This window comes from Dermacentor albipictus, chromosome 8 (assembly GCF_038994185.2).
Source record: "Dermacentor albipictus isolate Rhodes 1998 colony chromosome 8, USDA_Dalb.pri_finalv2, whole genome shotgun sequence".
Classification (NCBI taxonomy): domain Eukaryota; kingdom Metazoa; phylum Arthropoda; class Arachnida; order Ixodida; family Ixodidae; genus Dermacentor; species Dermacentor albipictus.
The window spans coordinates 87,359,600-87,383,393 of record NC_091828.1 but is presented as its reverse complement, the minus strand read 5'-3'; the positions used below and the strand labels follow the sequence as shown (position 1 = coordinate 87,383,393).

Sequence of the window (23,794 nt, the reverse complement as noted above, 5' to 3'; positions counted from 1 at the left end):
GCCGATCCGGAGAGACCTAGCCCAGCCTCTAGAAGGCGTCACCGTCATTACTTCTGCGTCGTGGGCTGCCATGAACAAGAAGGCCTGAATCCCAACATCATATTCTGCCGTTTTCCTTCAAGGCCTCACGAAGTGGAGCGTCGGGCGCGCTGCATAGCTGCAGTTCGTCGCGCTGAGTAAGCGAAACCTCGCGCCATGCTGACTGCTTCGCCTGTCTTGAAGCTTGCTTGATTATCTGCGTTCTAATGTTCGGTCTTTTGCACCTACAGTCCCGACAGCAGACCGACATAGCAGCAGGCATGGCTGGTAATTCACGATTCGAGACCCGGCCACAGCGACAAATAACAATTCGACCGATGCGAAGTGGCGAAGTGACCAGGTGAGTGCAAATGAGCACAAATGGTCGGGCTCATTCGATGACACTTCACTACCCCACTACGAGTAGCACAGGTTAAGAGAGTTAAATGCGCTCATCCTTGATCTCAAGCCAGCACGTTGAGGCAACGCAGCAAGGCAGTATTGATTGCAACACATCGATGTTCGAGCGCTGTCATTAAAACCTACATCAAGCGAGCGGCGTACGAGCTCGCACTGCAGCGCGATTCGCACGTACGTGCGAGCTCATATGTAATTGCACCAGTTATTACCAGTTACTAAAAAGGAGAGATGGCCGCTACCACAACGCAGGCATAACTACTTGTTTAGCGGCATGCAGTCAACAAAGATTGCAGGAGGCCCGCCGTTTCGCGGCATGTCGAAAGACCGCTGCCGTCGCGGCGCGTACGATCGTGCGCTCGAGCAGTTCGTACATCGCGGCGCGTACCGTCGTGTGCTCGAGCAGTTCCGTACACATGATGTCTGCCTATCGCCGCTGTGGGTTCATTTCTAGCAAGCTTTTCCTCGCGTTTGTGCGCCTGAATCTAGCAGCTAGCGTGCAAATTTGCACGCTAGCTGCTCAAAGTCGCGTACGAAGTGGAACTTCAGGTAAGGTTAACCTTACCTGAAGTTCCACTTCGTACGCGACTCGCTTCACTTGCGATTGACACGGTGCTAAAACTTCGCCGCCCAATTCTTGAACGGCGTACACGTATTCGGCACTGCATAATTTCTTGCCTTTACGCAGCGTGCCACCCCTGAAAAAATCTTCGGCGCCCGATATTCGCTGCAGGCCGTGAAACAACACAACCGAAAGTGACGGGTCCATAGTGTAAACGTGCTTTCCGAAGCAGACGACCGAGCTTGGTACGACCCATTTTAGCGCAGAGGGCGCTTTTTAGCACCTTTTTCGCAGCGCCCCCTGGGCAATGCAAGAGCCCCATAGATGGCGAAGCGGTAGCTAACGATGGTTGCTACGGCGCGAAATGAAACATGCATAGCGTCCGTCTTGGTGGCCGTGGTGTTGGTTTCGCTTCGCGTAAGCGTTCCTGCGAGCGTTGTTCTAATGGTACGCTTTCGACCTCACCGCCAAGCTCGGGCGTTCTCCTGTCTTTACCACGCCGTGATGTAAGTCCTAGCCGAACAAAACTTCTTGCTCTTTCCAGCCGCGCTTCTGTTTCTGCACGCCTTAGTTTCGTGTTCGGCTCGAGGTTTGTGTGTAAACACGCTTGCTTGGATCGTCTCGAATTGCGAAAATCATTACGGCGATGGTGACTTCGTGCGCGAATAATCAAGCTATCGAGCAATGCGCGCTGTGCTAGCACCATCGAACGAGTAAAGAAGAGTGCCGCGCGTGATTTAGCATGTCATTTGTGGCGATATGTCTGCGGCCACTGCGTTCTCATATGGCGTTATGATCGAAGCAGGGACGCTAATTGTTTTTCGCCTTTCGTTTATGTGAGGCATTCGAATCGGTGGTTGGTAGACCATGCGCGAAGCTCGTTATAATTATTGATATTTTGGTTTTCGTGCGCGTAGTACTTAATGCGAGCAAGAGAGTTTGAAGGAATAATACTTCGTAATAATGCATCGCGCACGAAAGCATCCCCCGCGATTTTTGTTTGTGCAGCTGCTCGGCTACCACGTGATGTATTGAAGCTGTAGTAAATGCCCATTCTTGTCACTTAAAAGGAGATCAAATCTTAGGTGGCCTTTTTTCTTCGATTTCGCCGACCGCGAAATGAAAAATGCACGCGCAACTTCCCTGCAATTGAGAACAATACACCACATGCATGGCAGGAATTCAGCCACATAATTAACGTTGCTCCGCCATGAAAAATGGCAACCAAACTGTCATGTCCCGCCTCTCTAGCCACCAAGAAAGAGAGATATCAAAGAGGAGATGCAGGGAGAAAGAAATTGAGGTGCATGGAAAGCATCATCATTAGCCTTTGAAGTCAATTAAAGACAGCTGCATCGAGAAGGCCAGTGTTTCCTGACGAGGCAGCAACTTTGTTGCTTACGTCACCCTTACATTAATCTGCACCAGACTCGAATTGCCATAGTGAGCCCTCTTTGATACCAAATTCAAGAACCTCTCAATCCATGCCCAAAGTATGTCATGGATTTGGACGAAAGGTCGACCTGAGGACTTCTATAGATTATGTCACTACTGGCTAGCATGCTGCTGTAATCTATTGAGATTCTTGCACATAATTCTTGTGTCTTGAGGGTGCAACGGTGCATTCAATGCTGAACTGCATATTTCTGTATTTTTTCCAATTTTAGTATGTCAATGTTCACACTGGGCGTTAAGGCAGATGTTCTTGCAGTGAAGGCATAAATGTGAGTGACCTAGTCTAAGGCTCACAGTGCTAACTTTCATATTTTGTTTGTGCTATTTATTGCACCAACATATTGGATGTAACCAAATGGTTCATATATCTATACACTATTCACTTAGTCCCCGTTTCCTTCATCCTCCTCATGTGTGAATTTTTCTCCATTTACCTAGCCATTTTGAAAAATATAGCATATAAAGTTATCTCACAAGCCCTTAGACATTTCTTCATTTGACAACACCATCCGTCTAATGAAACAATCATTGACAATCGCTGATGCTTTTCAGCGATTGTTAACAAGCATTCCTCACTCGAGCTGGTAGCAATTATACTTCAAATGACAAGCAGAACTTGACAACCAGGCATCTGCCCATTTTGAATGCTGCACATTATTTAAGATGGCCATACATGATCCGACCTGTTAGTTTTGACCCTATAGAGTTTGACCGAACTGGCAACAAGTATAAAAGCTGCCTCAACCCAAGATCTCCGAAGATGCACTTCCCGCACGCACCTGAGCTAGGACTACCAGAACACACTTTGCACTAAGACACTCAATTCTTGTCAGAAGAGAGATTTTGGGGCAGCGACAGAGCATGTGTTAGGAGAAAGCGCAGGTGATCAGAGAGAGAGAGAATGGTGTGTCAAGTGGAGGAATGTTCGTGAATGTCAGTGTCACTGAATTAGAATAGCGAATGGGGCGAGTTGGTCAGAGTTTATGGCGTGATTGCAGCGAAATTAACGCAATGCATTGAAGTTTGTTCTTTCCGCTAACTTCACGTTCGTCTTTCCTCACTTCGGTATGCTTTGCGCTGCAATCTAACCGCGAATTCCACTGTTGCTCTACTACTGTTTTGCAAGGGTGCACGTATATTCGAAACTTTCGAATAATGTCTTGAATGTTGGCATATTCAGTACAGTCTTCGAATTAAATAGTCACTGTTCATAAATTCAAATATATTTCAAAACGTTTTTGAATATTTCAGATCTCCAACTGTGTAATATTGAGCATAAAATTTGAGAAAAAAAGTGTATTAGAGTGAATTCTGACAGCCACAACAGAAACATTAAACACAAGTTATGTATTGGGAGTATGATACGGCACTCAGTTGATTAGACTTTTCCTGCTAAGCTGCTTATTTGTTTCATTCATTATTTTAATAAACAAGGCTTCATAATGTGCAGTCTGGTGACAGAAACTTGTCAACGATGTGAATATACTAGAATGTGAAGACCATTTGATATTATTTGTGAAAATGGCTGCTCACTTTCTGAAGGTATTTTATTTGGTCCTGAAGATAACTACTATGATTAATGAGTGGAACTGCCTTCCAGTGTCACCGGTTACTATTCATGGTAATAGTCTGTTTAGATCTAGCCTAACTGGTCATTTTGGCAGCATAACATGGTCCTGCATCAAACCTGTAGTTTTGTACCATGAGATGCTGTTTTGTTTCTCTTATTTTTGTACACTGTAACAAACTTACATGTTTATCGAAGTACTGTAATCTGCTGTTTATATGTTGACAAGTTACTTGTCATGTTTCTACTACTCCTCTCTATAATGCCCGCTTTGGGCCTTGAGGGTAACAAAAATAAATGTTCTTTCACCCATATTACTTTTCTTTTTTTTTTTTCAGACAGGTCCCCTGTTTTAAAGGAGCCTGCCCATAACGTTGGTCTGTCAACAGAGTGGTCTCGAAAGACTGAAGCGTAGTAGCCATTGGAGATGGATGCAGGGACTCCTGTTCAGTTGGCGCTTCTGGAAACTCATGCAATTTGGCCACTAGGATTCTATGTCTGGCTGCCAAGTGTGCCCGTGAAGGAAGAGGCGAACACCGAGTACGTTGATGGGTCTGGAGGAAGTGCTGATGGCCACTTTCTCTCATTTTTGGAGTAAAAGCCGGGGAGGGCAACGACCAAGGTGGTTTTTGCAGAAGCACTGAGGGCTGCGAGTGAGCATTTAACCCTTGAATGACAAAAGATATAAACGCCTGAACGAAATAATTATATTTCATCTAAATGTGCAACATACGCCGAGAGTAAGCGTATTCAATGAGAAGAAAAAAAATATATATGTTTTGCAAGAACCTTCTTAACAGTAAAAATGGAAACGCTTAGGCATGCATAACCACTAGAAGTGAGCTTCACACCAAGCTACTCGTGGCTTTGTTTAGAACTTGCACACAGGGTTGTTGTTTGATGCAAAAGAAGTGTACAATTGCACTTGCTTTAATATTACCTGTGCAATTACCACTGCAGCTAAGGATCTTTTATTGGTTTGTGTGTTCTTTTCGTGGTTTCAAATGAAAGCGAGTTGCGTGCCAAGTTTCTTCCTCATCTTGTCTTCCTGCTTTAATCTAACAAACGACACTTAGTGGTTCTCATTCAGTGCTGGCAAGAGACATTTATCCAGAGACTATGCACTGAAACCGAGTCCTGGCAAGCAAAACTTTTTTTTTTCTGGTGTGTTACCTGTAGGCAACATTCATTCGTGAAGAGCTAGCACACCGAGATATTGATTGGTCACTGGAAAGTTAATATTCTGCAGCATTGGCACGCATTGTTGGGTGAGCTTGCACGTTCCAAGTGCAGGCAAAGTTAGGGAGTGTGTAAAAGGTAAACTAAAAAGCATACACTTGGCTAGTATAGTGCAAGAGAGATGGCAGATGCCGAAAGCTTTTCGGCAGAGAATTGCTAAAATTCCGAAAATGACACTATAGAAACAAAATAAAAGAAAGTTGGGAGGTGGTTCAACCATATAGCAACATAATCTGGAAAAGTGCTTAAAAAGTGCTACGATTTATGTTTTGAGCAATGCTTAGCCATTCAGTTCTGCTTGAAAACAGTAGCAATGTGTAGTTCATCATAATTTATGTGTTAGTGCACTATTATTTATTGTTTGTGATTATGTGCATTAGTGCACTGTATAGTTGTACTTTCTGGTCTGTGTTATTGCTTTCCTATTCTTATATTACTGCTGTTTGAGCGGCACTGGAGTGACCACTTCTGTACAGTGTTCTTGTTCTCTCTGCCTCACAGGCATGTTTTTGCCTTTTTGTCTTCGATGTGAAATCGATGATTTGACACCTCATCAGATTGGGAAGACGCATGTCAAATGAAAGTTTTGAAGTTTGTAACCTGTCCTTTTCAGTCGTTTTTTTTTTTCACCATTCCTTTCACTCAGCATGTCTATACTATTTGTACTAGCCTTTTCCGATGTTCGGAGCTTTAATGTTTTTAGACAGTCTTAGAATAGCATTCTATGCCTGATGTATGTTAAGCGCAAGCCCTTTGTGGGACGCCACGGAGTGCATCCATTGGAGAGCTTTAGTTTAACGTGTGGGAACACAGTCATTCAAGATGTTAAAAGACAGGGTGTCACCTTTTGCCTCCTGCCAAACATATCCAAGCCATGACAGTCTATTAGCAGGGATATCTTGTTATTTCTTTCCCGACACGTCCCATCAGGCAAAAAAACTCAATGGGCGCCAAAATCAGAGCAGAGCAAAGGCCTGATTTTCGGAGCCTGAGCCAGGGCTCGTGGGTCAAAGCTATGGCCCGGCCTGGGCCCACACTTGCATGACCAGCAAGGGCTGGCTTGTGCGTACATGACCAGGCCCAGCCAGGGCACACCGGAGGAACTCTGTGCACATGACTTAATATTTTAATTGGTTTGATGGTAAATCAAAAGTGATGACAATAAAACTGCAGTGCCAATAAAACATTTCCAGAAATATCTTTCTTCTTTTTTTTTTTTTCAACCGATAGAAGTGTACAGCTAACATGAAAAAGACATGAATATGGCAAATCAATGCTGTGGAAGTTGGAGGAATGTACATGAAAGGGAGAAAATTTTTTAATTCTTTCTTTTTTTTCTCCTTTGAAAACAGATTATTGCCATTGATGAGCTGGCTTGTTGAATGCAAAATTAATCAGCATTATGTTAGCGAGTTGAGTTCTTCCAAAACACTTGGAGCATTAACTTAGGCCCATCAGTGAATGTGCCCAGCCTTGTCTCGCGGCTTCAAGTCCAAGCCCAGCCCAGGCCCGAAGACATCAGGGGAAGTATTCTGTAAATGTCCACCTACTTCTGTTTCATCTGCTGCCGAAGTTTGGATTAGCTGGGCAGGGGTAGGTGTCGGAACAAGACAGGCACTCCCAACCAATCGACACTTCAGCAGCACATGAAACGGGCATGACCACTAGGTGGACACTTACGAAATAGCCCCCCCCCCCCCCCCTCCCCTGAGGCATGAATCCAGGGAAAAAAAAGAAGCTCTAGTCTGTGCGGTGCTGTGGCAAAAATTGCTGAACAATGTCAGAAATTGGACATGCTCGGCATTCATAACAAGCATTTCAGGTGAGCTTAGAGAAGGCCAAAGCTCATCTCGGCAGTTACTGGCAATCAGCAATATCACGAGTGTAGCAACAGCACAACAATTCATGCTAAAGGAAAAGCCACAGGTACCGCCATGTTTGACATTTCGACATGCACACTATTTCTTAGTGTGCATAAATGTTATGCACGTTAAACTCTCTAGAGAACGTATGCTAACATATGCAAACCACAGAAACCCAAAAACGTATGGAGCATGGGGCGTGAAGACAATGCATTTTCTTCACTTACGAAATGCATTTGCATTTGCTTGCCAACATTATTCTAAAAATGTCTATTATGTTATGTTGCACATGGGAATATTGCTGTTTCCATTTATTTGTATGACGTCTCCTCGCCAAATACCTCATGTGAAACCTTGAAGGAATTTTTAGGCCAATAAATCTTTTGACAGCTGGTTTACATTAATGGGCCATTTTGTTTGTTCCAGCAACATGTTGGGACACATCGAGGAAGAAGCAATATACAGAGAAGGATCCAATTCTGATGACAAAAGCAGATTGCCAGAGAGTGAAGAGAACCATGGGAACATTTCGATAAAAGTTGAAGAGAACACCATGGAATCGAATGTGGCAAGGTGTTCACGTACAGAACAACTTCAGAGTCCAATGTTTCAGGTCTCCTTTGGCGGTGACCAAGTGATGATGACATGCGAGGAGGAGAAAAGGCTTGAGCACTCATTTGACGCCGGCAACCACGCGCAGCTGTTTCATCCTTGGGCAGACGAGAATCGGCATTCCAGTCACCTCAACAACATCGCAAAGGGCATTAAAGAGGAACCAAGAGACGAGAATGAACCTGTTGTTGAAGTGGAAGGTAGTCCAGCAGGAAATCGAGAGAACGGCGAAAGCTACGCTGTAGTAAAAGGTAACGTCGAAGAATATGAACAGGTAAGCAGTGCAAAAAATTCAAATAGGGCTGTATTTTTGGCCAATAACTTTGGGGGATTTTATCACTTTTGTGAGATTTCGCATTACTTGGCTTATATGCAGAACAGTATTCCAAGCACGCCGTCTTGGCACGGTGTTGGAAACGCTGTTGCTTGTAGACACCGACACGTCTGGCACCGAGTCATATGAAATCTTGTTAAGTGATTGTGTCCCCAAAAGTGGTTGACCTGGCACAACACTCCTGGTAAGGCCTGGAAAGGTGCTCAATGCTTTTGTAATTTAGGTTTCTGGCCTGGACCAACCAATGATGCGTGTAAAAGAAGAACCTGCCAACCACCCTCACCCCAGCTGTGATGACTCCATGGATCTACTGGCTTATGAAGGTGAGCTTTCCGTACGTCTGTGCTTGTTTGCAGTATGCGTTTGGTTGCTTCTAGTTGGGTGGGACACCATACTTGGTAACAACCTAAGAATTCAGTACTAGCTCCGCCCACAAAGCCACATTGTAACTGTCCTAAGCGCCTGCGCAGTAGAAAACACAGTTCTCGAGAGGCGCCCACATTGAAAAAAAGTTCACTTCTGCCGTGCCATGGCATAAATAGGCAAATGTTATCTCCGGGAGTCCCACCAATGGAACATTTGTCCGACATATTTGACAACAGAATTCTTGGTGCAGCAGCTATAGAAACAGCACAGACCAGTGAAAAACAGTTTTCGGACTCGCATTTGGACATGTTCTGCCACCTGGAGGCCTGGTTGAAGTTGTTTCCTGCCAAATTGGGAGCTTTCAAAATGCCGAAATTCAGTGCGAGCTCATTTTACGGCGCTCATTGAAGAAGTCAGTGAAGTTACAGGAACTTATGCATGCAACAAAGTGTTCCAAAGCATTTTTGGCATTTGTGATGGCTGAAGGGATACAAAGAAACTAGCATGTGAGCACCGAGTTCATTCATCTTTTTGTCTGGTTTGTGTATATTGTGACGTCCAATATATTCGACATTGGGCCTCAACCACAACAAAACCTTCACGGAATGTCACACGGGGTCTCCCATCATTTCAACGAAAAGATGAGATGGTTAGTTGTGTTTGCAGAAGTAATAACGACGTTCAGGTATATTTTTGCAGAACATAGGCCCTGTGTCAGTGATGCAACAGCTGACAGGATTTTGGAGAGGATCGAACAATCAGGCACTTCCGACTTAGACTTCTCAGACAGTGAGTGAAAACTCCACAGGGGACATCTCCTTCACTCCATCAGTGTCACTTGACAACTCAAGCTTGGAAGCCAAAGTCGTCAAATGAAAATATATCCGAAAACGAAATATATCCGAAAATATATATCCGAAAAATATATCCGAAAACGAAATATATCCGAAAACACACTTTGGTTGTTAGTCAGCGCCGTTGTCTGTGTCCCTTCACTCGTCCCGTCGTTTAGCGCTGTTTTTATTGCTCGTAATCCCTTTGAAATCTCAGAAAACCCAGAAGCCATACACAAAGGGAAAAACAAAGCCGGCTTGTGGAAATGTGTGCTCACCGTTCTTATTTTTTATGTGGGCTATTAAAGGTAAACATATACAGTAAACTTCCGTTACTTGAATAATCCATTAGATGTCTCGAAAGCTCTGCCAGCCAAAGCTAAGCTCATCCTCGGATGGGGCAAGCATAGTCCCATCCGGACGAACTCGCAGTTAAAGGTAAACGCGCTCCGCAGCGTAGCTGTCACGCAAAGTGCACGCGTGACTCAGGGAAATGCTCGTCAGTACACCACAGGCCGTGCAGCCAGATGATGCCTATAACAAATGACGTAAGTTGCGTGCAATGTGTACATATACGCTCAGGTAAATCGCAGAACTGGCAGAATACCGCGTCATAGGTCTGACAAGACCTATGAAATGGAATTAAGCAATTACCGCACGGGGCGCAGGCCACGTGATTTCAGTTTTGGCAAGTGCACTGGTGCTCACGGCATATTTCTTTTAGTATGTTTTCAAATACATTGGAACGTCTGCACTTATTTATTTTTAATATTTACGCCAGACCCAAAGCGCTGCGACCAAAACATGCATCTTCAGCGCCTTAGCTCTTTGTACTGTAACCGAAACTACGCTGTTGCACTTTTTAGGAGAGGGCATAGGGATTGATATGACGTGGTATAGGGCTCTATTGTTTCAAGGAGGACCGGTGATATGCAGCACTAGGTCAAAATTAGTTACGTAATCAGCGTTGCTGGCACTCCAAGTTCTCAAGGTAGTTCCAGCTTTTCTTTTTGACATGTCACATATTCCTTGTTTAGCATAGTGATTCCTGCATGAATCACTCGACCAGAAAAGGTTAACCCAGTTATGGCCGACTGTTGTCTACAACTAGAACCAGGCAACAAACCAGAACACAATGTTTTTCTTACTGTGTTTCGATATTGAGTGTGGAGTTTCTGGCTAACGGTATTTGGCCAACACTGAATGACAGGCAGCAAGCGCCGCTGTTGGCTTAGGGCAGGTCTGCCGTACCAGAAAGAATAAATTTTGCACGTGACCCACTTTCTTTTGAAATCATGGTCCGAGGAGACAGACCTATGCAAATTTTCCGGCTGCACTGGTATCAGACACGTAATGCAGTGTAAATGTAAGTATACACGTATGGTTTGCACGTGGCGAGAGCTGTGTGTACAAGCTCTACACAAAGCAATAGGTGGCTTGGAATGAAGCCCACCAGTTTCCTGCCTGGTGTTTTCCTTCTATGAGCGAAAAAGCTTCTGTGAAACAATTTTTTTTTCTTTTTGTTGATCATGCTTATTCTGGATGCATTTTGCACTTGTAGATGGAAATTGAACACTTTTTCGGGTGGCACTTGTATGTCTTGTCCTTAACCCTTTGAGCGTCGATTTTTTTCGCCACATGCGACCGCCCAGGGTCGATTTTTTTTATTGCAGATTCCAATTCTTCTTAGGGACTTATGTCGAAAAAAATTTACCGTAATTTTCCAGGGCGACTGTAAAGCGAGAAAAAAATATTTTGCGTTGGTATATATGTACTCTTCATTCATGAATAACAACAATAAAAAAGGAAATAAACTTGTAAGAGTTAAAAATTTGGTGCATTGTTATACACATAACAAGGCTTTGAAAATGCGCACACAAGAATATTTTGCAAGACTCAAATTTTCCTGCTCTTACACTAATATGTGCATCCATAGCGTAATCGAACTGCATAGTTGCACTCACTCAAGAGAACTGTGTGGTTGTGTGCCTGTCATAAAAGCAAAACGTGTGACAAACTTCCAAACCAGAGGCAATTAGTTTCCACAAGTCCCCCCCCCAAAAAAAAGAAGCAACAGAAAGCATGCTCGGTGACATCCTTCCTATGCGCACCCCTGTGAGCACTAAACGAGCGAGAAACAAGCAGTCGCCCTTTGAGCGATTAGTAACGAGATAGCCATCAGTTTTGGAAGCGCAAGAAGTCGAAACTGCCCACAGAGCAAAATCCAAACTGCCGCCTGCCCGCGCGCTAATGCGCAAGCGGTAGTATATAGATGCACGGGAGCAAACTAGCTCTAAAACAAACTATGCAACAAAAAGTGAGAGAGGTAGGTGCGTGGAAAAAATTCCCTGTATTCCCACATAGTGGCAGCAAATGACAGAAAAGAATGCCGTGCTTTCCAAACGTTCAGACGGCGCCGTAAACGGCATCAACCATTTTGAACTTGTTCGTGGTGCCGTATATTTACACCACTGACCCTGAAAGGGTTAAAGGGCCAAGTGACCGCTACATTAAGCCCTCGCAAAAAATAGCAGCAACAATGAAACGTTGATCAAACGTGCAGTTAGCAGAGGCCCTGGTGCGTTCCCTGTGGCGCCCTCGTCCCCGTCACTGGATGCAGTGACCGAGTGTCCAAACTGGGTTCTGCTGAGCTACAACGAACTGGCCGAGGCCGTGACTCAGCAAGTTGGCGAGCGGCTAGACAAGGACGTGAAAGCGCTGCTCCTGCCTCTGGAAGCGAAGTGCAGTGATCTGAGGGCAGCGCTCAGACAGGACCGCTACCACATGGCCCTGCTGGGCAAGCAGCTTGGCGATCTTATGCCCAAGGAACAGAGGAAGAAGAGCCAGGCACAGGTAGGAGACCTTGTAAGCTGAGTCAGGGTGCCTACCACTGGGGAAAGCCTGGAATTTTTCAATTATTGGGCATGTGTACCTGGCCATGTTACTTTGGTATCCACGTCGAGCTCGGCTGTAATGAATTTGTCGGATGCAAATCAGTTCTGTGGAAATCTGCAAGATGGAGGAAGAAGGCTCATCAAAGGTGAAATTACCATCCACCGGGAGCAGTGAAAAGTTACGAAGGAAACCCGTACGGGTTTCTTGCAATGTTTCACAGTTGAAAAAAAAATTCATGCTAGTGCTCCTAGCTTTGTGGATGACAGTTTTCCTCTTTCGCGATACTTCCTTCACCTTGTGGGTTTCCGTAGAATCGATATGCCTTAGTGTCTCTGTGCGTCTAGTTTTTAATTAATTTGACCTCACTCTGCAATCTACTAGCTTCCTGGTTAGCTCAGGTGGTAGAGTGACCATCCCTTGAACCCGGGATAGACCCCCGAACCAGCATGGATGTTTTTTCTTACTGCAAGGCTTTTATTGCAGCAGCAATTATATGGGCACTCTTGGTAAATCTTCGCTGTCATTGGCTTGACGTTGCGGCTATATATATATATATATATCTTGTGCTGCAGCAGTTAGACACATGTTTGAAGAGGCATTATCGAGCACCCTCAAGAGTTTCCCATGTGCAGGCCAGTGCTTGGAGACGCATCATGCATTTTCCCGAGCATTGACGGTTTTCCTGTCGGTCTCATCCCGTGCACCAACCATTGAGGTGTGACATTTGCAGTGCTCTTCATCGTGCCTGCGTTGTGGGATGCCCGGTACCTGCCAGGGTGCTGTTCCTACTGCCCAGCAGGAATTGCCTTGCGTATTGCATCGTGCCAAGATGTCACACCTGCATGTACTTTGCACACCGTCCAAGTGCAATGCTAGACTTTGCTATCACTGTGAACGCCTTCACCGTTCTGGTGAAACTGCCCTTCTTCAGGGAACCATACCTGCCAACTCTCCCGAATTTGGCATAATTTTTCCAAATTTGGGCTTGCTCTATGATTTCACTGATGTTTGGTCTATATTTATTAAAAATAGGTTCTGCTTGCAAAAAAAGATTGGCTCATTGGTGTCTGACCACACCTTTGAAAGTCCTGCAAATGGGAAACACCAGAGAGGCGCCTGCTTCGAGCAGGTTTATTCGGACAAGTTCCTAAAGCAGGCAGAATCTTCAAAGTGGCTCAAAAAAGCAAAAAATAAGAAAGCAGCGTGTTGCTTTTCACTTTGTACTGTTTCAAGTTTGATGCTGGTTCTGTGCTGTGTCCATCATCATTGATATTGTGCTTATGTATCCCGAAAGAAGTATGTGCTCAGGGAGAGTTAAAAAAGATGAATGCACGCAATCCTCGCTTTATGGGGTTGTGCCCGCAGGATTTTAGCGAATATTCACAGTTAGGCAGCTTTGGCAGGCCATGTGGGTTTACTTTGTAACTCCGTGCTACAGTCAGATGACTGACATTTTTTTTTTCTTTAGTGGACTTGTCTTCATTCCTTAAGGGTGGATGCGGGGCTAAAATTGTGATTTTCTCCAGAAAAGCACATTTTCATATTGTGTTTATTTTGGGTTCCTAGACATATAAAGAAGCGCATCTACAAGTTTGGTAGCAATCTGCTCCATAGAAAAGAAGAAAACGGATTCTCTTCTCGTGACGGTGGCGAGTGCCCATGAAGGCTGTATTCAATACACGGCCGCAGAGCGGGCAAGAAGCCGAACATGGAGTGAATGCCCATGTTTGAAAGTTTGTTCTTCGCACGTTTTAATCATTGGACACCTTCCATTGAGAGTACAGCAGATTGTTATTTACAAAAGGTTATTACATATTGACATATAGTGCCAAAAAAGAAAAAAGAATTGAACTTAGCCTCGAAGTGATGACATTGTTATGTAAACATAACGAAAAACACACCACGACTTGCCTTAGCCTGCACTATAAACCTTCTAGCAGGTATCTAACAAAAACAATCAATGTCTTCATTACTTCTAGTTTTCCTAAGGTGACCTGCCTGATTGGTCCGTAGGACAGCCATAACTTGTTTTCTATTCGATCTGTACTAAAGAAATTTAGAGTAAGCATGCCTTATGCAGGAACCCTCAACTCACGTGAAGGACGCACCGGAAGAAGACTCACACATCTCAGCGCCCGTCCCCAGGTTAGGCACATCGCACGATCCAGGCCGCAGAAAGAAACATCGCCAGAGGCACCCCCACACTTCGTGGAATAAGCACTTTGTGAAACTCCAGAAGACTGTGGGAAAGTGTCTGCAGGAGAGCCTCAGTGTGCAACACGCCGGCAGTGCGGTGACCAGTGCAGTGACCAGAATAGCGGACCACCAGAGCCAGCTGGACTCGAATGAAGCAGCGGAGGACGGGTACCAGCACGATCGTCTCGAAGTCCGCAGAGTGGCAGTTGCCGAGTGCCAGCGAAACCGTGCTGAAGTGCACGGACCGATAGTGGCCAGGCCCCGAAGGAAACGGCCGGCCGAAGTGTTGCAGCCTTGTTGCGGACAGGACAGTCCAGAGAACCGGATCCCGTGCAATGTCGAGCTTCCCCCTGGTATTCCCTACAATCCCGACAGGTAGGTGGCACCTCGGTGGACATGGTGCACGATGGCTGGTCTAACTCCCGATGTTTGTCTGGGGTCCTGGTCGATTGTGTTAGTGCCAACACCCAACACACATGCTGTTACGAAGCTGTCGTGTGTCTGTCTGATGAAGCGTTTCTATCTGGTACATTTGCACTGTCATGTCATGGTTGGCCTTCACTTTGTCTAATGCTACGGTGCAGGGAGACCAAGACTAGCACTTTGGAAAAAAAAAAAGAAAACTGGACAGAACTCTATGCTGTGTAGCGTTTACGTGTACATACCCTACATATTCCCCTGCACTCCAGCATCTTGACCACAGGGTTCGAACACCTCTTTGAAGTCATAGAAAATCCTCAAGAATGGTAAAAGAGATTTAAGGACCCTTAAGACTCCATGAAAAAACATATATTTTTATGCGAAGCATATTACGAGAGCTCAACCCAGCTCCTCAGGCGCGGCGGTGTCGCCATGAAACCACGTGACACCGTGACGTCACGACAGAGGAGAAGTGGCTTTGGCTCAACTCTTGCAAGACGGGCTGGGTGGGAATCGAACCAGGGTCTCCGGAGTGTGGGACGGAGACGCTACCACTGAGCCACGAGTACGATGCTTCATAGCGGTACAAAAGCGCCTCTAGTGAATGCGGTGTTGCCTTAGAAACAAGCTGTTTCTAAGGCGTGCGTCTCTTGCTCAGGCGCACATTTCGTTGCCGCGCCGAACGCTGCTTTGCTCGACGCTCACCGCGTCCAATGCGGGGCGCGTAGTCGCTGCCCTGTAGCCCGTTCTCTTACACCCCTTGGCGGGTCGACGGGAACGCTGTCGCGTTCCACTCTTGAAGGCGAAGCAGTAATGCATGAGTTGTTTCTTCGTCTAGCCGAGCAACAGCAGTTCACCAGGCTAAACAGTGGTTCAACAACTAAAATAAAGGCTAGTATGCTTCGCATCCTGGGCTTAACCTTACCTAAGCCACAGCCATTTTTTGAAAACTGAAATCAAGGGCAGCTTTCGAACATTAAAAGTAACAAACTCCGCATAGCGGCAATGCCACGTACACTGTCCATTGAGAAAACAATCGTAGAAAATTTATTTCGAGAGTGTCGCTAAACTATAGCAATGTGGTGTGTCCACAGCCACCTGTGGCAGGCTTGCTTAAGTCGCCATTGCCATTGTGGAGCTAGACAAAGTCAAGTAAAGCGACCACCCCATGCAACCATTTTGTTGCCTTGACAGCTAATTTACACTGCAGCCATCATGGCTCCATTTTTCGGTCACTATGGCTCGAAAGATTTTTCGAGCCTGGCGGAAAGCGACTTTCAGCCGTTTGATTTTAAACATGACGAGTACTCCTGGCTCAAGACTAACGTCACTATACTAACCATCATGCCAGAAAGCGATCGACGTCATTGCAACGAGAAAATCAACTTCGAAAAGTGACCTGAAGAGCTTGAAGCATATGTCCAACTCGGGAGCTGTTTAGCTGCAAGAAATTTCAGCTAAGATCAAGGAGGCTTGACTATTTTACACTGAATAAGTTATGTTCACTCTTCCTTGAGTCTTGGCCTTGATCACCCTTGAAATGGCCTTGAATTTTGAGTCAGATGTTCGGTACGAATCCTGTAGTACATTATATTGCAATTGCTTTCAGTCCTGTTCAAGATTCACTGGTAATCAGTTATGTAAGATTAGTCAAATTAAGTCAAGAATGTAAAGTCGGATGCCTGCAGAACTGCATGAAAATGGCGTAATCAGGTTCTGGCCACCAGCTTTCTTGAAAAATTTACACTAATTTGATGTAGACAGCTGTATCGTTACAGGCAGTGAAACATGCTTGCAAAGTGCACTTCGAATACTGCAATATCCCCTTCAGGTGCAAATTACGAAGGGCTGTCTATAAATGGGTCAAATTCACGCTACCTTATTCCGTGGCACTCAACAGATCTCTCCAAAAAAGAAGGTGGTAGGATGGTGTTTTGTGCATTTTCTGATGAGTCATCCTAATTAGAGTAAGTAATTATATAACTATTGTGCAGTCAGTAGTGCACCGTTTCCGCACTATAAAAAAATTCAGTCACATGCTTGAGGCACGTTTTGCGCAAATGATTTCTTCTATACTGCTGCCAGTATGCGGCAGCGTCGAATGTCCCGTCAAGCATGGTAGCACCTTCAGCAAAGTGGTCATCTGTAGCAGTACATAGCACATTGAAAATGAAGTCGAGGCACTTTGACGATGCAGGGAGTTCAATTCCCCCGAAGTTGAGTGTCCACTGCTTTTTTTCTTGGCCGCCACTCGCCAGAACTGCATCCTCTAACGTGGACATGGCGCCTGAAGAGGATACGACACAAAAATGTGGGACGAAACGTCAACATGCCAAGCCACCACATGATGTTGCATCTTCATATGTGTATTTTTTGCTTAAGTTAAGGCCTTCAGTTAATGAAAAAAAAAAAACACGCACGTACACACACCATTTGAAAATTATGCGCCAGTGCTTCTGTAACCTTTCGTCTACCGCTGACAAGAGCACTGGAACCTGTACAGATATAGCTGGCCATGAACATTGCCATCCTCAAGCCATGTTTTTGGAAAGTGCTGGGAAATCTTGTGCAGTATGGAAAGGGTTAATGAGACCTCAGTGTTGTGAAATAGCCAGTGATCACTTACATTTTCTTTTCTCTGCAAGCTTCTGGGATGCCCCTTACTCCATATGGATGGACTGAGGGATGAGGCACCACTCGGCGTGCACCAAACACGCTTTCTGGAGCAGCGTGGGAGCAAAGTTTGTGTCCGTCATCTGCGTCTCTTGGGACAACTGGCTGCCCAATTGTCACAACCGTCGTCTGTTCCGTCACTGTGGCGGCACCAATTTTTGTTGGCAGAAAGTGTTTCCGTGTCACTTTATTTCTTTAAGAAAAAAAGTAATGCCAGAAACATTTTACATTTGGAATGTTGGCATACGTCACATTTTTTTAAAGAGAAAGACGCTCTCTCCTGACGGATAGCAATGCCTGCAAGCATTGATTGAAAATGTATCGACAGTGCAGGAAGTTTAGTCCACATGTGCAGAAGGTTGCTGCCATGAAAGAATACTCATTTAACAGCTTTGAGTGCTCAGACCACAGGACACTCTGTTTTTACCGAGATATTTATGAACGACTTTTCCATGTCAGCATTCTGTTTTGCACGAGCTCACCAGACCTGCAAAGACAACCTTGACTGTGATGCCATCGGTGAAGCAACCGCCAAATATGATCTCGAAGCATGGAAACGAGTGCAGCAATATGATTTTGTGCAAGGTTTTGACTGTAGCCTTCGTCACATGTACTCTACACGTCAATACATGTCTGAATACAAGGTAGCTCTTTGACTTCTACATTGGCACCATATCTTTAGTCTGGGCTGTTGTACCAATACAAAGGCTCTGACTGCAAAGTGGATGCAAATATTCTCTCCTGCCAGTGCCTACATCTTTGAAAAGCTAAACTGGAAAGAAAAAAAAAAAAAACTCGCTCGGCAACCAATCTGTACCTTTTCGTTCTCGCCAACCTGCAGTGTGGAAATCTTATGTAGCAGGTGCGACGCAATTAGCAGCCACTTTGCATGTGTATTTGTGGCAAATGTTTCACAGGCATTTGAGAGGCCACCAGGGAATTCCTTCACCTTGCCACATGTGTAGCAGATGCACCTATTAATACAGCGTTCCGAAAATTTGCGCTCCTTGCCGCACTGTTTGTGTCCAAATTTTTGCAGAACGATCGCATTTTGGCTTTTACTTCGTTCAGCTAATTGCCTGTTTTTTAGGAAAGTGCAAATTTTGCCTGCGCTTGCGAGCTTCTGCCGCGACGGCGCAAGCATAAACTTGTGTCGCCCCCTATGCCTGGAGCGGGCAACACTCCATGAAACGCTGCTTTCTGCAGTTTATGCTTGCGGCAGCAGCTTACATCCCCATAAGCGCAGGCAAATTTGCGCTTTCATAAATGCCAGCCAATTAACTGTGCAAAACTAAATGAAGTAGACGCAAAAGTGCCGTCGCTCTGCAAAACATGACCGAGAACAGAGCAGTGGGAGAGCAAAATCTTGCTTCGAAAAGGAGCAGTGAAATCTCGCCGAAAAAGCCAGGCCTGTGCCCGTACTATAGCACACCTACCAGTCACACTTCGAGCGCTTATGTCTGAGCAAGAGGTATCGCACTTGGCGTCTTATTCGCTTATTAGGTAGAGGGAGAGGAAGCTCAGGAATATATTAGGTTAACAATAGAGGCAGCATTTGCAGAGCCAGTGGGTAGCGAAATGGAGAACAATGACAACAGCAGGACAGAATTAGAGGAGGAGAACAGAAGGATGACAAGTAAGGAATGGGACAGAATTGAACACAAGGTCCCCATGGGAACAGCAACAGGACCTGATGGCATACCTAAGAAATTGATAAGCATATTAGGACAGAAAAGTAAATTAAATTTACGACAACTTATTGAACAAATAGTAGTAGGGGGAGATGTTCCACAGGACTGGAAATCAAGCAGAATGATATTAGTTTACAAAGGTAAGGGAAGCAAGGACAACATTAAATCCTACAGGCCAATAACTATCACATCAGTCATATACAGAGTAGCAATGCAGATGGTGAAGGAGAGAATGGAGGAATGGGCAGAACGTGAAGAGATCTTGGGAGAACTGCAGAATGGATTTAGAAGGAACAGAAGGCTAGATGATAATTTATTTGTTATAACACAGTGCATAGAGATAGCGACAGCCAGGCAGAAACCGCTATGGATAGCTTTTTTAGACATTAGAGGAGCCTATGATAATGTAAACCGAGAAAAGTTATGGAGCCAGTTGAGGGAATATGGTCTGATAGAAAGATGATTGAGTTCCTACAACAAGTTTATACAGATAATGAGGTAGAGCCGCTAAAATAAGAAGAGGTCTCGGGCAGGGATGTCCATTGTCGCCTCTGCTTTTTATGATCTACATGAGCCAAATGGAAAAGAGACTAGAACAGAGCACAATAGGAACTGACATAAGATATATGCTGGAAGGGCAGAAGGTAGCTCAAGTACTAGCCGGACTGATGTATGCAGATGATATTGTACTGCTTGATGACACCCGAGTAGGGCTACAGGAACTAATGAGCATATGTGGAGAGGAGGGAGAAAAATTGGGACTGCAATTCAGTAGAGAGAAGTCTGGGATAATAGTATACAATGAAGAAAGGGGGGGAACCATTGGAAATACAAAGCACTAAGATTGATCATGTTGAAAAATACAAGTGTTTGGGCATATGGCTAAACGAGGGCAAAAAGTACTTGGAAGAACAGAAAAAAATTATGATTAAAAAAGTGAAAAGGAACTCGGCTGTAATGAAACACAAGGCACCTTAGAACTATAATAGGTACGAGGTGGTTAGGGGCGTATGGAAAGGGGGTATGGTACCTGGCATCACATTCGGAAATTCAGTACTGTGCATGAAATCGGAAGTTCAGGCATGCATGGAAACGAGTCAGAGAAGTGTAGGCAGGTTGGCCTTAGGAGCACACGGGAACACCCCTAATGAGGGAGTGCAGGGGGACATGGGATGGACGTCATTCGAAGGTAGAGAGGCAATAAGTAAACTAAAATTTGAACAGAGACTCCTAACACTGGAGGAAAAAAGGTGGGCAGGAAAAGTGTACAAATATCTGTGCATGAAATGAACACAAAGTGGACACTCAGAACGAGGAAGCTGAGAAATAGATACCTACAGACGAGGGAGGGGGTCAAACGTGGTTCTAGTGTGGGAAAGGAGGTGAAGGAGACGGAAAGAAAAATGTAGGAGGAAAGAATGCTCGGAAAGCCAGCGCTATCAATGCATAGGTCACAAAAACAGGAGATTAAGAGAGAGCTCTTATTTGATAACTCGCGGGGCAGCTCACTATTATTCGAAGCTAGGACGGGGGTTTTGAGAACGAAAACATACAGGGCTAAATTTGAAGACGTGGACCTTCGGTGCACAGCTTGCGGAGCCGAAATGGAGACCACTGAGCATATAGTGCTAAGATGCAGACCTTCGCCCGACCCTGACGGAGGGAACAGTGGCAGATATGGAAGGGGCATTAGGTTTTCCCGGGGAACGAGGGCAAATAGACGAGAAAAGAGTGGCAGTAACGAAGGGGAGGCTAGAGGATTGGTGGAGGAAGTCAAGGGAGAGATACCATAAATGGGGGAGATAATGTTTCCTCTACTGTTTTAGATTGTTATTTTGGGGGGGAGTGAAAACTAGGTTAAGGAAAAGACGATATAAAGAAAGGAAAAAAAAAGAATAAAATAGGAGGGGGACCAAAAGGCTAGGTGGCGCCAGCCGCCGCCCGTTACAAGGGGTATAGCCGCCATCCATCCATCCATCCGCACTGACCCCACCACTCGCCATCGATATCGTATTAACCAAGCCAACGTGTCGTGCGATACCCCTTATAATGCCTTATATGCGATCTGACGCTGTTGGTTAGCTTTTTTCAACGTGCAGAGAGGCACGCGTGCGTTTTACCATTCGGCCCCTGTCCGAAATGCTACCGGCAGTAGCGACCACGTAGTCAGCAGTACTCGATAGCCACCCCGGCGGGATCACACTAATAAATATATCTATACATATACATATATAAAACAACCGCAGGTGGGGATCGAACCCACAACCTTCGCATTTCGTGTGCTATGCTCTACCAATTGAGCTACTGCGGCGCTGTTTCCCCATCCTCTTTTTTGGGTATTTACGTGTCCTAGTAGAACCCTGGGAGTTCCCACCTGTGGCAAGTTGTTTTTTCATCCACTTTAACGTCCATTAATTCATCATTTCATTTATTAGGCACGAGTAATTTCTAATATGTTATCCTTGGTGTCAACGTTTGTTGGCTTCTTTTGATATGACAAAAAATTCGGGCCCCTCGGTTAACCCCCTTTCTTCTCGTTAATTATATATATATATGAAGCACAGGTGCAAGTGAGAGGTGCTGGCGTAACAGCACGCCTCCTTGTTTGCTCAAAGCATACCAAACACCAGTCGAACGCAACATTTCATACAACCTTTATTTGCCGAAACCTACCAACGCGACGATTCCTGGTGTAGCTGTGCACCTGCGTCAGAAAAAAAGAAAAACCGCGCATTAGACTTCTGCAGTACTTTTCATGCGCACAATAACGGAACACTTCTTTGTCAGCAATGTACTGGACTTCCACAGGGTGTTTTCGGTCCGCCCGTACAAGTTCATCATTTGAAACCGTTCTAACCACTACAAAGAGGACTGCGATACATGTAAGCATAACATACTTATGCACTGGCTTAAAATACGAATAAATACAATCTTGCAGCTTTCTAAGAAAAACAAGTGCTGCCCGACAAGGGTGAACTATGTGGCTTGAGAATTCTGTACGCGCCCAACATTCTTTCAGCGCTGCACTTATGATCTCCACACGCGCCTTTCTAACATCCTGCCTAGCCCCAGCCGTGTAGGTTGAGGTGGTATGACCGTTGCAGCCAAGAGACAAAGGACTGCGATTCAAATGGGCTTAAAATCAGGCGCCGAGTTATAATTTCAACAAAGATAGAATTACCGCCTTCCGAAAGGCACTTTGCTGCTTTAATAAGGTGAAATATGTGGCTTTAGTGCACGTTTATCTGTACAGATCGTTCAGCGCTACGGCCACGTGGTCCTCTCACGGTAAGTATTCTACGTGGTGCTTATGTTCGAAAAAATAAATTTCAACGCGTTGCCTTAAGCTTGAAATAGTTGTAGCTATTCTCTATGGGATACAATTCTAGTGCAGTTAACTTACTCGTTGAAGCAGATGACGAGATGGCCCGCATATCAGATTCACAACGTTCCAGGGTGAAGGGAGCGGCGAAGTGGTCCGAGTCAACTCGCAGGCCTTGGATGGAAGGAAGCGTCACAGGAAGCGTGGTGAACAATAGTCACACGTAGTGGATTGGCGGGGGGTGGCTGGGTGGCGTGTTTCTATTTAGGCCCAAGCCCAGCGCTCGACCGCTGCGCCACTATGCGGTGCTCGCACGAACCGCCGTTTTAGGTACTTTTTCACCGAAGCGGCACGGCACGCGCCCTAGATCCTACTAGGTACGTCCCTAGGCACTAGGGAGATGCGGTACGCCTGGGCGCGCAGTCTGCTTCGCCAGCTCAATTGGCCAGCTCGCCAACGGCCTTCGGCGACGCCCCGCCGTTCTACGCGTTTGGGTCTTCGGCAAGAACTCCGTTGTTGTTTTTGTGCGCATACACTGCGGGTCTACGCAGAGTGTAGAGGTAAGCATTTCCTTGTTTTTGTTTCTGAACTTGGTGTGATACTTTGGCATCGCTGTGTGGCGGCTGCGTCTTGGCTGTTGTGTGGGCTGGGAGAAGGCAAACGTTATATACTGAACGCTATACTGGTGCAGTAACCCGCGTTTCTCACCGGAGATTAAGCGTACGCTTCCGTCTTTTGATGCTGGTGTCTCGGCTTCACTGAAGAAGTCGCAAATACACTGTGAAAATTGTGGCAGTTGAAACAGATCAGCCCACGAAACATGCTTTTTAATTGCTAACGCGCTTCTGACTGGTGTTGTAAGTCGCGAGCCACGTTTTTCTTCGCGAAATATGTGTCCAGCCGCCAAGTTCTGCAACACCAAGTCAGAACTTAGCCGTTTTTGTAACCCACGTTGCGTGGTATACGCACCGCGTTCAACGAATTTCAATTTTTATCATAATGTGGTCTTAGTTTTATGTACCCTTCCTGTTTCATGTAGAAACGTTTTCTACGCTAGATTTCCCTATTTCACTCATGTGATATATGGCTCTATTACTTTTTTTTGTGATCATTTTGTACCATGCTGTGCCAAAATTGATGATTTACTTGGCTTCTATTTTCCTGTTTGAAGTACTACATTCAACCACTGTGGTCACGGTTTGGGTCTTTTGAAAAAGTTACAAGCGATTTAGTTGACGTATGGGTTTACTCTCTTCAACTGCTAAAAAATACAATGTGTAAACATATTTTTATTTACCTTGAATTTAACTCTTTCATATAATTAATACCTGG

The 23,794-nt window shown here is 45.3% G+C and overlaps 2 protein-coding genes and 1 long non-coding RNA gene across 4 annotated transcripts in view; 2 read left to right on the top strand and 1 right to left on the bottom strand.

Moving 5' to 3' along the window:
* The window catches only part of LOC139048832 (uncharacterized), a 396,301-nt gene that overhangs the window by 173,693 nt on the left and 198,814 nt on the right, over positions 1-23,794 (top strand). The window lies entirely within an intron of this gene.
* LOC139048830 (uncharacterized) lies at positions 1,328-18,111 on the top strand. Of its 2 annotated transcripts, none has more exons than XM_070523677.1 (7): positions 1,328-1,503; positions 4,362-4,559; positions 7,547-8,006; positions 8,290-8,389; positions 11,829-12,118; positions 14,241-14,731; positions 17,422-18,111. In XM_070523677.1, the coding sequence occupies exons 2-7, from the start codon at positions 4,447-4,449 to the stop codon at positions 17,456-17,458; spliced, it is 1,491 nt and encodes a 496-aa protein (XP_070379778.1). In that variant the 5' UTR covers positions 1,328-1,503; positions 4,362-4,446; the 3' UTR covers positions 17,459-18,111. The 2 variants fall into 2 exon arrangements, with proteins under 2 accessions (XP_070379778.1, XP_070379777.1); XM_070523676.1 differs by having other exon boundaries at positions 4,358-4,559.
* Positions 21,778-22,711, bottom strand: LOC139048479 (uncharacterized). The gene is made up of 2 exons (XR_011507729.1): positions 22,544-22,711; positions 21,778-21,844 (listed from the first exon to the last, which is right to left on the bottom strand). It is a non-coding gene; the product is annotated as an uncharacterized lncRNA (long non-coding RNA).